We start from the raw sequence: 13,523 nt of genomic DNA on the forward strand, positions 1-13,523 counted from the left end.
GAGGGCGAGGGCTGGGGACACAGGGATGGGGACATCGGGGGGGGTGGGGGGGATGGTCTTTAATTTGGGTGGCACCATGTAAATAGGGTTGCACAGAGCCAGCGGGTGTTGGGTGGCAGCGTAAGGTGGGGACAAGGACACTTGGGTGGGACAAGGACAGTCAGGATGGACAAGGATGCTAGGGAGGGATGAGGACCTTGGGAACAAAGACAATTGGGAGGGATGAGAATGCATGGGAGGGATGAGGCTGCTTGAGGAAGGATGAGGATGCCTGGGGAGGCCAAGGACATCACTAGGGATGAGGACCCATGGAAGGGGTGAGGATGCTGGGGAGGAATGAGGAAGGTGCTCATGGAGGGGTGAGGACCCTAACGAGAGACAAGGATAGTTGAAGGGGTAAGGATGGTGGGATGGGAAGAGGGCAGCTGGAGGGATGAGCATACTTGGCGGTACAAGGTCACTGCAGAGGGATGAGGGTGCTTGGGAGTGACTAAGAAGGCTGGGGACGAGGATGCTTGTGGGGATAAGGACACTGGGGAAAGACAAAGGTGTCCAGGCCTTGAGGATCTCTGGAGAAAAGAGGACGCTTTGGACAGACAAGGCTGCCTGGGAGGGACAAGGACGTGAGGGAGAGGTGAGGAGGATTGTCACAGGGGGACAAGGATGGTGGGAGGAATGAGGAGACTTGGGAGGGTGAGGATGGTTGGGAGAAGGATGAGGATGCTCTGGAGGGATAAGAAGCCTGGCGATGGGGACACTTGAAAGGGGCACAAGGTCATGCCAGAAGGACAAGGTGGCCTGGGAGGGATGACGACACTTGGGAGGGGCAAGGATGGTTGAGGAGGGACAAGGATGAGGAGGAAGGATGAGGAGAGTCAGGAGCAGTGAGAACAGTCAGTATGGATAAGGGTGTTTGAGGGGACAGTGATCCTGGGGAAGGACAAGGGCACTTGGGATGGACAAGGGTGGGTGGGGGAACAAGGATGCTGAGGATGGAGGAGGACACTGAGGAGGGGTGAGGACATTTAGGGAGGGTGAAGATGCTGGGGAGAGATGAGAATGCTGGAGAGGGATGGGGAATTTGGGGAGGGATGGGGACACTGGGGGAGGACAAGGATGATGGAGAAGGAGGGTCACCCCCCACCTTAGTGCCACCCACCTCTGTGGGTGGCTTTTGCTGCAAAGAGCCCCTTTTTGGGGCACCACTTAATAAAGCTGGATTTTGGCTGAGCCGAGGCGACTCCTGCACCCTGGGGACCTCCAGGCTCCTGTCCCTTCTGTCCCCATCTCACCACCCACCCTGGACCAGGGGCTGCCACTGCCCGACCCGTGGCCACCTGCAAAGCAAAAGGGGACATCGTCCAGCACCCTGCAGTGGGTGACACCAGCAGCACCCCTGGTGCCCATCACCAGGCGTTGGGGCAGCACTCTCACCATACTGCAGGGCGCCCGCAGCTGCCTCCATCCCTGTTCTCCGCGGGATTCCCAGCACTGTCCCCCAGTCCCAGGGCGGGATGGGGACTCCGGGTGTGAAGATCCTCTCCAAGGGTGATGGTGGCGGTGAGGGACCTCCTATGGAGATGGTGGCGTGACTGTGGTGTCATGATGGGGACACCTTCCTGAAGGGGTGACGATGCTGGGGGACAGAGCGGGGGTCTGGGGACCCTTCCTCACCTCTGTAGGTCCCATCGGTGTCCTCAAGGCCAAAGCAGAGGCCATCGACGGCCACGGCCAGAGCCCTGGCGAAGCTGGCGTCCAGGAGGAAGGAGCCATCGCAGGAGCTCACCAAGCTGCTGCGGGCGCTGGTGAAGTTGTCCTCTGAGACAGACCCCCACCCGTTCAGCAGTGACCCCACCGGGGAGCCCCTCGCCGCTGGCTGCTCTTCATCCTCCTCCTCGTCCTCCTCCTCGCCCAGCTCGGAGGCTGGTGGCCCATAGATGTAGCCATAGGTGTGCAATGGAGAGATGGACAGCGGCGCGGTGGGCGCTGCATTGCTGCAGGGGACACAGTGAGGACCATGGGTGCTGCCACCATGATGGTGTCCCAAGGTCATTTCCATGGATGGGGACATGTCCAAGGCCACTGGTGAGCAGTGGGGTGCTGTGCATTTGCTGCAGCTCTTTACAGGGGACATGGGGACACACAGAGGATCCCAGGGGACAGGGGGCACCCCAGGGGATGGGAGGTACCTGGGGCTGTTGGTGTCCTGGTCCATCTCCGGGTCCTTGGCCACCCGCTGCTGTGTGAAGAGCCCATCGCTGAGTGCTGGTGAGAGGTGACTGGGGACTGGGGACACGTCCCTTGGGTGCTTGGTGGCTGGGGATGTGTCCTTGGGGTACCTGGTGGCCAGGAACACATCCCTTGGGTCCCTGGTCACCAGTGGGGGGGTCCCTGGGATGGGTGGGGACATGCCCTTGGGGTACCTGGTGCCCAAGAACATGTCCCTCTGATGACCAGGGACTGGAGACCTCTCCTCAGGGTGCCTGGTGGCTGGCGATGTGTCCCTTGGGTTCCTCGTGGCTGGAGATGTGTCTTTGGGACGCTTCATGGCTGGTGACATGTTCTTTGGGTGTCTGCTGTCCAGAAATGTGTCCCTTGGATGCCTGCTCACCGGTGATGGATCCCTGGGGTGCCTGGTGGCTGGGGACATGTCCTTGGGGTACCTGGTGACAGGGGATGTGTCCTTTGTGTTCCCAGAGGCTGGGGTTGTGTCCTTGGGATGCCTCACTGATGGTGGTGTGTCCTCAGGGTACCTGGGTATCAGGAACACGTGTCTTGGGTGCCTGCTCACCAGTGATGGGTGCCTGCTGACCAGAGCCATGTCCCTGGGGTACCTGGTGGCCAGGAGCTTGTCCCTGCCGTGCCCAGTGGCCGCGGGCTTCTCCTTTGGGAGCCTTGTGGCTGGGGATGAGCCCCTTGAGTGCCCAGCGGCTGGTGACACGTCCTCAGGCTGGCTGGAGGCTGACGGTGGGTCCTTGGGGTGCCTGGTGGCTGGTGACACATCCCTGGGGCTCCCAGTGACCGGGGCCATGTCCCTGGGGCACCGGGTGACTGGGGATGTACCCCTGGGGTACGCGGTCAGGGGGGACCTGCAGGCACAATGGACGTGGTGGCTTTTGCAGCAGGGGGCTGGGGTGGATGCAGTGGCCCACAGTGGGGACAGCGGCACTCACCGCGTCACCGGCGGGTGCCAGCCGCGGGGTGGTGGCACCGGGGACCTCGTGCCACCGGAGGCCAGGGAGATGCTGCCCCGACGTGGTTTTGGGGTGCTGAAGACCGGGAGCTGCTGCCGGTCCCCTCCGGCCACCACCGCACCCGTGTCATCATCGTGTCCCCTTCGCTGAGGCCACTCCAGCCCCAGATCCGGCCCCCATTCACCTCTGCTTCCATGGATGGGGCCATGTCCGGGGCCACCGGTGAGCAGTGGGGTGCTGTGCACTTGCTGCAGCTCTTCATGGGGGACAGGGGAACACACAGAGCCATGAGCCACCTCCCGCTGTCCCTCATGCCCCCCAGTGCCCCCCAGCACCCACCTCTCTTGCGGAGCCGCTCCAAGGGCGCTGGGTTCGGGGTGCTGGGTGATGTGCGCACCCCTGGGTGTCCCACCCTGCAGCACCCCGTGCCCCCAAGGGGCGGAGGGTGCCCCCCACAGGCACTGCTGTGGTTGGAGGGTGTGGGGGGGCCGAGGCTTGATGGCTCCAAGGACAGGGCTGGGGGATGAAAGAGGTCAGGGCACCCATGGGTGCTGAGTCAGGTGTCCCCTGGCCCCTTCCTCCTTGGCTCTGTTTGTCCCCAGGGCCTTGCTGCATGCAGAGGGGCAACTGGGAGCACCCAGGGTGGTGTTGGGCATCCTATGAGGGCCAGGCACTGGATGGGGAGGGGGTCCCATGACACTGGGTTGGGGTTCCATTGCTCTAGGAGATCCCATGGAATTGGTTGGGGGTCGCAGGTGGGCTCCCATAGCGTCATACAGAGGCCACACTGAAATGGGTGGGGGTCCCATGGCACCAGGTTTGGGTCCCTGCACCCATGGGGCTCTCTGGAGGGGTCCCTGCACCCATGGGGCTCACTGGAGGGGTCCCTGCACCCATGGGGCTCACTGGAGGGGTCCCTGCCGTCGCTGCCCAGGAGGCTGCTGCTGCTGCTGCGGTTCTGTGGGGCACAGCCGGGTTTCCAGGGGCCACCAAGCCACGGCGTGTCTGCAGTTACCAGCCTGCAGGGCGAGGAGTGTCACAGGATGTCCCCCCCCTACCCCACGGAGCCCCCCATGTCCCTCACCCCTCGGTGGGTCACCTGCGGCGCATGGCAGCGTCCCGGCTAGCACGGTGCTGGCACAGGAGCAGGAGGAGGACGAGCAAAGCCAACCAGAGCAGCGAGCCAGTGGCAGCGATGACAACGGGCTGCCGCAGCACCCGGGCCAGCCCTGTGCTCCCTGCTGCCACCCCTGCAACGTGCCAACAGTGTCACCACTGTGCTGCCACCTTCATCCCCGCCTTCACCCCATCATGGCCCCCATCTTCACCCCATCGTGGTCCCCATCTGCATCCCATCATGGCCCCCATCTATCACCCTATCGTGGTCCACATCTTCACCCCATTGTGGTTCCCATCTGCACTCCATCATGGTCCCCATCTTCACCCTATCATGGTCCCCATCTTCACCCCATCGTGGTCCCCATCTGCACCCCATCGTGGTCCCCATCTGCACCCCACTGTGGTCCCCATCTGCACCCCATCGTGGTCCCCATCTGCACCCCATCGTGGTCCCCGTCTCCTACCCATGGTGCTGCAGGTGGCGTTGCTGGGGACCCCCAGCCCTGCACCGTTGAAAGCTGCCACCTGAACACAGAGCTGGGCGCCAGGGCTCGGGATGAGGGTTTCCAGGTGGTGGGTGCCTCCATCCACGGTCCTGTTGGTGGGGTGCTGCCAGCCCTCAGCCATCAACCACACCTGCATGCACCAAGAGGATGAGCCCAGTTAGGTGAAGCTCCTTGATGGACCCTCTTGGATCAATATTCCTAGGATGGATCCCCCTGGATGGGTCCCCTTAGGTGAATCCCATTGATGGATGGGCCTTCATCTTGGTCTGCCCCTTTGGATGAACTCCAATGTCAAGATTCCTCTTGGACGATTCTCTTGCCTGGATTCCCCCTTGGACAGCCACTCCTTGGATGACCACACTTGGAAAGACCTTTGATAGGCTCCCTTCTTGGATGGATCCCCCTTAGACAAACCCCTTGGATGGATTCTCCTTGGCCAGAAGCCCCCCAGACCCATCACCCCAAACCTTGTAGCCGCGGATGATGCCATTGTGGGCCTCAGGAGGAGGCGGCTTCCAGCTCACAACCACAGTGCCGTTGCCCATCTCAGCTTGGCCCACGGTGACGTGCCGGGGCGCTGCGCTTGGCACTGCAAGACAGGGGTGCTGAGATCAACCAATCCCACCATCCTCCACCCAGCATCCCTGGGGACACCCAGCATACCTTCCTCAGGTATCCAGAGGTATCTGCTATTGCTGTCCAAGCCCTGGGTCCCTCCAGTGTAGGGTCGGACCTTGAACTCGTACTTGTAGCCCCTGCGGAGCGCGGGGATGACGGTGCTGAGCTCCTTGCCTGCATCGTGTTGGACCCAGGAGGTGGTGGCCGGGACCAGGCAGCGGTACAGCACCATGTAGCCCACCAGCACCGGTGTCCTCATCAGCATCTGGAGGGGTTGGATGTGTTATGAGCCGTGGTGGGACATCATCCCTGCGTCGCATCCCAGCCATCCCAAGGGGACACGCACCCGCCAGCGGAGCCGCACGGCTGCGGTGGGCAGCACGGTGCCATTGTCCAAGTGCAGCCTCATGGCCAGCAGGTCCCGAGGAGCAGCATCGTGCCGGCCCGTCGGCAGCCGCTCTGTGGGCAGAGGGAGCTCACAGCAGCGCCAGGCAGGAGCAAGGTCCCCCCTGGAACCCACCTCAGATACCCATCCCTGGAGAGCTTGGTGGCTCCCTGGATGGACCTACTCAAATGGACACCATGGAAGGACACCTCTTGGATGGACACCCCCTGCATGGACCTCCTTGATGGACCCATGATATATGCTTATTGATGCGTCCCTCTTAGATGGACCCTTTGGATGGATATGTCTTCTTCAATCCCCCTTTAAACTCCCTTCAACCTGCCACTTTGGACAGACCCCCTTAAATGGATCCTCTCGGAGAAACCCGCTTGGATGGATCCCCTTTAGATGAGCTTTCTTGAATGGATACCCTTGCATGGACCCCCAGGTGACCCTGATTCCCCATGATGGAGGAAGCCATGGAGGTGCTACCACTGACCCTCCACGCGGAGCAACGCGGTGGCTGCGGCGGTGCCCAGCTGGCTCTGCGCTGTACACACGTAGGTACCAGCATCAGCGAGCGTCACGGCGTAGATGCGCAAGGTGTGCTCCTGGTCCACCTCATGCCTGTGGGTCACCAGCCTTCCATCAGCCCCATCCTCACCCCAAGGATGTGACACCTCCACCCTGCCACCACCTACCTGCCCCAGGGCAGGTCCCCACGCTCCTTGTGCCACTGCACCCGTGGCGTTGGGTCACCTTGTGCGCTGCAGTTCAGCTCCACGGTGCTGCCGGCCACCGCCACGGTGTCACTCGGGTGCCGCACGATGGTCGGCTTCTCTGCGATGGGGACACGGAGGACGTGGCCCCAGAGCCGGCCGTGATGCTTCCGCCACCCCCATGGGGCACCCTTGGCTTACCCAGGACAGAGACGCGGGCGCCGCGGCTCTCCCTCCTGCCCGCCGCATTGGCCGCCATGCAGACGTAGAGCCCAGAGTCGCTCCGTTGTGCCGGTGCCACCCGCAGCTTCCCGTTGGTGACCACGTACCTGTCACCCGCTGAGTCCAAGGCCACCCCATCCTTCTTCCAGGAGACGTGGGGCTCGGGGTGCCCCGAGGGGGGGACACAGTCCAGCTCCAGCACTTGTCCCACCGTGGCCACCAAATCGCTTGGCTGCAGGCGGAAATTGTCCCGCAGCACTGGGACAAAGGGGACACCATGGGTGAGCTGGGGGGGGAAGACAGGAGGTTTTGGGGTCCGTCCCCCCCCATAGGGTGTCCTTACCAGCTGCAGTTTGAGGTGCCATGGCCGTGCCAGGGGTGTGGCAGCCTGTGGGGTGACAAGGAAGTGGTGGTGATGGCAGTGGATCTCAGCCCTGGTTTTGGGGGGGGGACGACACCCCACACTCACCTCCCCGCTGCAGCGTGCTGAGGCAGAGCCCCAAGCCCAGGGCCAGCACCCAGCTGCCCGCCATGCTGGCCCCGGGCTGCATTCCTGAATTCACGGTTTCCCCCCCCCCGCCAGCACCAGGGCAGGATCCGGCTCCGGATGGGGGGGGACAATAGCCGGACGCAGAGGCCGGGAAGTGCCGGGGGGAGGTTGGACACAAACATCTCTGCCAATCCATGGCGGTGGGAGGAAGAAGAATGAAGAAGAAAGGAGCTCTCAGTAGGGACCAGAATGAACGGTCCCAAGCTTAGCTTTGGGTGCTTTGAGTTCTTTCGCTCTCAGCTGGCACCCAGCTCTGATGCTCACCCCAGGGTGCACCCTGTCCCGCAAAGACACCCCAGGGTGCCACCATGGGCCAGGTACTACGTTTAGTTTATTGGTTAGTAGCACCGCAAGCACCGCAGGGTGCTCCAGCACCCACCCGGGCGCCTTGGGGCCGGCTGCTGCGTGATTTCCATCCTAAACCTATATCCCGGGAGCGCCTGGGAGGGGGAGACGTGATGGGAGAGGAGGGACCCCCCCCCATTTAGGCCGCGTGCGTGTGCGCGCTTGGGTGAGCTTCGTGTCACTGTGCCCCCGCTGCGTGCACGGGCTGTGTGCTGTGGGTGCGCGCGTGGGCTCCGGCACACGCCGGGTACGCGTGTGCTCACGCGGCGCGCTGTGTGCGTGCTCCTCGTGTGCTTGTGTGCGCTCGGTACACGCTTCGTGCAAGCTCTTGCACACGCTCTCTGCGTGCCCTCTGCACGCTTATTACGTGCTCGGTGTGCCCCCCATGTGATGCTGCATGCGTGCTCTCCTCATGTACTGCATGTGCGTCCCCTTCATGTATGTTGTCCTGTCCTGTGTGTGCTCTGTGTGAGCATGGCATGCACGCTGTCCTCACATGCTCTCTCCATGTGCTCTGTGCACATTCATGCTCTCTGCACACTCCGTGCATGCTACATGCACACTTTCTCTATGTTCTCCATGTGCATACGCTCCATAGAGTCCATGCAGTCTTGGCTGCAAACTCTGTGCATATTCCCTCTGTGTGCCCCTCATGCTCTCTCCTGCATGCTTTGTGCATGCTTACTGCATACATGCTCTCTCTGCACACCTCTGGCACCCTTTGTGCTCTCTCTGCACAGAGAGTCTGTCCCCATGCCCTGTGCATGTTCTTACATGCTTGTTGCATGTTTTGTCTGCACATTCCATGCACGCTCTCTCCACACATCTCATGCACACTTGGTGCATGGCATCGCTGTACACACTGTGCACACTCGCCCTGCTGTGCAAATGCTCTCTTGCATGCTCCATGCATGCTCTCTCTGTGCCCTGTGTGCATGGCGTCTCTGCATGCTCCGTATATGCTCTTGTGCATGCCCTCCTGCATGTTCCATGCATGCTTTCTCTGTACACTCTTCGGCATGCTCCATACGTGCCCTTATACATGCTCCATACATGCTCTCTCTTCACACTCTGTGTATGCCCTTGGTCATGCTCCATGCATGTTCTCTCTGCACGCCCCGCGCTCCCCCTTTCAGTGCAGTATGTGCACACTGTGCTCCATGCATGCTCCATACATGCATGTTCTCTCCATGCACAGCACACACGCTCCCTCCCGCACGCTCCCCACGCGCTCATCCCGGTGGGAAAGCCACGAAAGCGGCGCCCCAGGAAGAGAGGGGACGGAAGAGGGGAGCTCCGGGTGGGATCAATAGCAAATTAGTGACTTTACGCCGAGCCGGCCCGTGCCCGCTGTCCCCGCTCGCCCGGTGCCACCGCAGGCACACACGTGTCCCCCCTGCTCAGGCACTGATCTCCACGGCGTTGGCCTCCTCCTGCTCGCGGATGACGTGGACGCCGGCGGTGCGCAGGAGCCGCGGGGCGCCGCGGGACCGTGCGGGTGACCCCGGCGGGGAGCGGTGCGGGCGCGTCGAGGCGGGCGAGCGCGCTGGGGAGCGATGGTAGCGCCGCGTCGAGCGACCCACGGGGCCCGGCGAGCGGCCAGCTGCTGGCACCGGAGAGCTGGGGTAACCCGTTTCCACCGCGCCGCGGGGCTCCGGCGCCGCGTCCTCCTCTGCCTCCGGAGAGTCCTGACAAGAGACAACGGTAGGCGAGCGTGTGAAGCGCGCCGGGCCCATCACGCTACCGGCACACCACCAGCCGCTCACCTTGTCCTTGAGGATGTACAAGGCCACCGGATTCTTGCGCTCGTGCTCAGCACTCCGTGGGATGGTCTCAGCTGTAGGAGGCACGGTGTTGGTTATCACGGTGTTGGTTATCACGGTGTTGGTTATCACGGTGTTGTGTTGGTTACCCAGGGTTGGGTACCATCAGCACTCACCCTCATGCTTCAGGCGCTCCTCGTCCTGCTCTGTGTATTCAGAAGCTGGTTGTGTCTCTGCTTGTCGCTTCTCCCTAGGGAAGGGAAAGGAAAAGTCAGTGCCAGCACCACGGTGGGGCTGCTGGGGAAGGGGCCGGTGGTGCCATGAGGGACAGGTGGGATGGGACAAGTTGGGATTGCATGGGATGGGATGAGATGGAATGACTAATGGGATGAGACAGGACCTGGCAAAATGAGATGGGATGGAATGGGACAGGACAGGACAAACGGGTCAGTGCAGGGTGGGATGGGATGAGACGAGACTAAATAGGATGTAGCAAGATGGGACAAGATAAGAGGGGATGGGGTAGGTCAAGTCAGGATGGGACAGGATGGGATGGGATGGGATGAGATGTGATGTCATATGATGGGGCAAGACAAGATGGGAAGTGATGAGATAGGGTGGGATGGGATAAGACAGGATGGGGCAGGAGAAGAGGACCCCCTTTGTCTCCCGTGTCCCCCCAGCCATACTTCTTCGAGGGTTTCCAGCAGGCACAAACAGTCACCAGGGTGACGAGGAGGAAGATGCCACCCGTGGAGAGGATGATGTAGAGGGAGCTCCGGCCTGGGGAGAGCAATGGGGGGACAACCCCCCTGGATTTTAGCTGGGGGCATCTCCAAGAGATGTCGGTCCCCAGGGGCGCAGGTGGCTTACGGTAGACAGTGATCTTCACGGGGATGCTGCGGCCATGGCTGATGGGGTTCTCTACCAGGCAGCTGTAGACATCGTCATCGGCCATGAGGACGCGGGTGATGGTGAGGATCTTCTGGTCAGGGGAGAGGAGCAGGCGGGAGTCGTTGCTCAGCGGCCGCCCATCCTTCAGCCAGGTGTAGGTGGGCTTCGTGCCATTCTCGTGGGAGCAGTTGAGGGTGAAGAACTCACTGAGCTCCAGCACCGTTGAGGAGGCCACCAGCACTTGAGGCTTCGAGATGGGGACTGCGGGCAAGCAGGGGAACCATAGTGATGGGTCCAATCCCATCATGTCTCAGGTGATGCATGGGCACAGGGGATGGGAAGGGGGACATCAAAATGCCAGCGAGGATATAGCTTGGCTACACAGTGTGGTTGAACCCCAAAAGCCACCCCCCAGTTGGAGATGGGGTGTTGAACCTCCTAGTTGGGTAAAGGCCCCCCCAAAAGTGCTTGGGGTGTGGGTGAGCAGGGAAACCATGGTGACACCATGTCTCAGGGGACACACGGGCCCATGGCATGGGGAGGAGGGCATCAAAACACCACCATGGATGCAGCTTGGCTACTCAGTATGGTTGAACCCCAAAAGCCACCTCCCAGTTTCAGATGGGGTGATTGAGCCTCCCAGTTGGAGAAAGCCCTCCCCAAAAGCAGTCAGGGAAGACATCCCATGGAGAACCCAACCTCCACTGGACATCCTTCTTGCTCTTACTGTCCACAGTGAGGTTGATGGTCTTCTCGCCAGTGAAGGTGTCGTCGGTGATGGACACCTCCACCTCGTAAGCCCCTTCATCGGACAGCTGCAAGGGGCTGATGAGGAGGGAGCCGTTCTCCAGCACCCGGATGCGATCCCGGTAGTCAGGCCGTAGGTTGCCGATGATCTCGGTGCCGATGGACTGGACGACGGTGACGGGTTTGTCGCGCTTCAGCTGCCACTTGACCACAGGCTTGTCGGCGCTGGCGCTGGCGTAGCGCACCGACAGCAGCGCTGCTTTGCCCGCTGTGCCACGCACCAGAGCTGCGGGGCTGGTGATGTTCACCCCCGCCAGCAGACCTTGGGGGGGGGGGGGGGGAGAGATAATGGGGTCCACAATCCGGGTCCTCTGAGCCCATAGGGAAATAGGGAATCCCATCCCAAAGATGTACTGAGTGCCCTCAAGGTGCGTCAGCATGGGTGGGATGTTCAACCAACACCTTGAGAAGATGCAGGATGGGTGGTAGGAGACCTCCCGTGCTCAGGTTAATGGAAAGCTTTGGAAATCATCCCAAAAATTGAAGGGGGGGGGGGTGTTGGGGAATTTTTATCCAATCCCTGCTCCACTGGATGCTCTGGTGCAGCCAAATCCACCTAAAGATGCCAAACTGCATCATGGAGTTGGTTTTAAGGGAAAAAAGGTAGGGAAGAAGTGGGAAAACCTGATTATTTTGGAGGATAAGTCCCCCAAAACAGCCTTTATCCCTAAAAATCCATCCCCCCAGTTCCCAGCCCAGGGGTCCCATCCGTGACTCTCATCCACCTGCTGTCATGCAATGGTGAACAACTCCATATTGAAGAGGGAAGGAGGGAAAGGAATGGGAAAACCAGCTGGGAAGAGCGAAGTCAGAGCAAGAAAGGCTTTAAACAAGCCTGGAAAGTCATGGGATCTATTGGTATGCAGCGTTCGTCCGTCCATTATTCCCGGCACAGCCCCGAAAACATGCCCCAACTCAAAAAAATAGGGAACATCCATAAGGCAAACCCAGGCCTGGGATGGGATGTAGCTTTTAATGCATCCTTGAACTCCCAAATTGCTGTTTTTTAACTGTTTTCCCCCCTTTTTGAAGCCAATTGCTATTTTTGCCCTGCTCCTGGTAATGAATTTGGGAGTTAATTAATAAATCAGGCAATATTCCCATTTCCTACAGCATTCCTGCTTAGGGATGGAGATCTCTCACCTTTCCCGGCTGAAAAGCCCACCAAAACTCCTCATTTCCCACTATTTTCTCAAATTAATCCCTATTTCTTGCAGAAAAAGCCAATTGTGGAGGGTCCCGATGAGTTTTTTGGTGTGAATCCAAGCTCACAAAATGCAAAAGTGGCTTTGGAAAACTCCCTTGGCTCATCCGCAGGGAAATGGAGCTTCTCCACGGCTGATTTTGGGTCCAAACTACAGTAAAATGGTGCAGAATTGTTGTGCGTGATAGTCTGCATTTCCAGATGCGTGATGGGGCAGTTTGGGTCTCACTGAACCCCAAAGGTGGGGGTTTAGGGAATAAAAGATGGAGGTTTCAGTGGGATGGGGAGCAGAGCTGGAAATGGGATGAGAAATGGGCTTTTTGGGAAATCCGAGGGATGGGTGAGAAAATAGAATTGGGAATGCTGAAAAAAACAAGGGAAAAAGGGGGCTTGGGGGAAGATGAAAAACTGGGAAGAAGCTTGGGAAGGGTGGGGGTGGTGGATCCACCCCCCAGCAGGACCTGTTTGGCTTTGGAAAAGTGTTTTTCCCAGGTTTTATTCCCCCAAAAATCCCCTCTTCTTTTCCCCTTTCCGAAGCAGAGGGGGTGCTCAACAGCTCATCAACCCCTCCCAACCCCCCCTTCATCGGGTACCACCACCCTCATCACCCCCCCCCCGCCAGCATCCTCCATCCGGATACTCCCCAAACCCAAGGAAAAGTGCGGAAAACCATGTTAAAACGGGTAAAAACCAAGAGAAAATGGGGAAAACCCATGGGAAAACGGGAAAAGCCCCTACCTGTGTGCAGAGCCAGGAGCAGCAAGCAGGGGGGACCGGGGTGGCCCCTCGGGGCGGCCGGCGCTCCCCACATTTCGCCCCCCGAATCCCTCCGCTTCCCAACTCCGGGCACGTCCCGCGGAGCTCCCGGCTTGGCGTTCCGCCCGGATAAATTCTTTTTTTTCCCTTCTTTTTTTGTTGTTGTCCTTGCCCTTCTCAATAGAGCCCTGTGTCCTGGTGGATTTCGCCTCCCCAGCGGCCTCGAGCTGACATTTATTTGGGGGGGGAAACACTCAGATTCGCAGTTTTCCCCCCACTAATTCCATGTTTTCCCACTCCCAGGAAGATTCTCAATGTCGGGGGCATCACCCCGTTGAGCCTGGTTAAGGTTTGCCATCTCTGCTGTGGATAATCCCATGGGATTTAAGGCTCTGAGCATTGGGGATTATATTTGGGGGGTCATTCCACAAAGCTGGATGA

General features: G+C 60.0%; 2 protein-coding genes across 3 annotated transcripts; both read right to left on the reverse strand.

The window, feature by feature from the left end:
* Positions 1 to 44: 44 nt before the first annotated feature.
* Positions 45 to 7,329, reverse strand: ROBO4 (roundabout guidance receptor 4). 2 transcript variants are annotated; one of them, XM_065697086.1, is made up of 19 exons: positions 7,233 to 7,321; positions 7,107 to 7,151; positions 6,743 to 7,021; positions 6,524 to 6,662; positions 6,322 to 6,449; positions 5,784 to 5,896; positions 5,483 to 5,702; positions 5,287 to 5,408; positions 4,778 to 4,949; positions 4,294 to 4,444; positions 4,101 to 4,213; positions 3,534 to 3,710; positions 3,174 to 3,450; positions 2,835 to 3,089; positions 2,424 to 2,753; positions 2,190 to 2,339; positions 1,675 to 1,994; positions 1,435 to 1,572; positions 45 to 1,337 (listed from the first exon to the last, which is right to left on the reverse strand). In XM_065697086.1, exons 1-19 carry the CDS (start codon positions 7,312 to 7,314, stop codon positions 1,207 to 1,209), a joined length of 3,342 nt encoding a protein of 1,113 aa, XP_065553158.1. In that variant the 5' UTR covers positions 7,315 to 7,321; the 3' UTR covers positions 45 to 1,206. The 2 variants fall into 2 exon arrangements, with proteins under 2 accessions (XP_065553158.1, XP_065553157.1); XM_065697085.1 differs by having other exon boundaries at positions 2,190 to 2,753; positions 7,233 to 7,329.
* A 419-nt stretch (positions 7,330 to 7,748) lies between these two features.
* HEPACAM (hepatic and glial cell adhesion molecule) lies at positions 7,749 to 13,168 on the reverse strand. The gene is made up of 7 exons (XM_065697062.1): positions 13,065 to 13,168; positions 11,043 to 11,384; positions 10,295 to 10,576; positions 10,111 to 10,204; positions 9,598 to 9,671; positions 9,425 to 9,495; positions 7,749 to 9,346 (listed from the first exon to the last, which is right to left on the reverse strand). Exons 1-7 carry the CDS (start codon positions 13,135 to 13,137, stop codon positions 9,059 to 9,061), a joined length of 1,224 nt encoding a protein of 407 aa, XP_065553134.1. The 5' UTR covers positions 13,138 to 13,168; the 3' UTR covers positions 7,749 to 9,058.
* Between the last annotated feature and the right edge of the window lie 355 nt (positions 13,169 to 13,523).

Source organism: Lathamus discolor, chromosome 17 (genome assembly GCF_037157495.1).
Source record: "Lathamus discolor isolate bLatDis1 chromosome 17, bLatDis1.hap1, whole genome shotgun sequence".
NCBI lineage: Eukaryota > Metazoa > Chordata > Aves > Psittaciformes > Psittacidae > Lathamus > Lathamus discolor.

Bases quoted from the DNA above. Each gene is read 5' to 3' on its own strand.
- ROBO4 (XM_065697085.1), bottom strand. From the start codon at position 7,314: ATGCAGCCCGGGGCCAGCATGGCGGGCAGCTGGGTGCTGGCCCTGGGC. The intron at 5,897-6,321 runs GTCAGTGGTAGC...CTCTGCCCACAG, and splicing joins CGCGTTGCTCCGCGTGGAGG to AGCGGCTGCCGACGGGCCGG. The intron at 1,573-1,674 runs GTGAGGAAGGGT...CCATCTCCATAG, and splicing joins CACCGATGGGACCTACAGAG to GAGGTCCCTCACCGCCACCA.
- HEPACAM (XM_065697062.1), bottom strand. From the start codon at position 13,137: ATGTGGGGAGCGCCGGCCGCCCCGAGGGGCCACCCCGGTCCCCCCTGC. The intron at 9,496-9,597 runs GTGAGTGCTGAT...TGCCTCCTACAG, and splicing joins GGAGCGCCTGAAGCATGAGG to CTGAGACCATCCCACGGAGT. The intron at 9,347-9,424 runs GTGAGCGGCTGG...GTCTCTTGTCAG, and splicing joins TGTACATCCTCAAGGACAAG to GACTCTCCGGAGGCAGAGGA.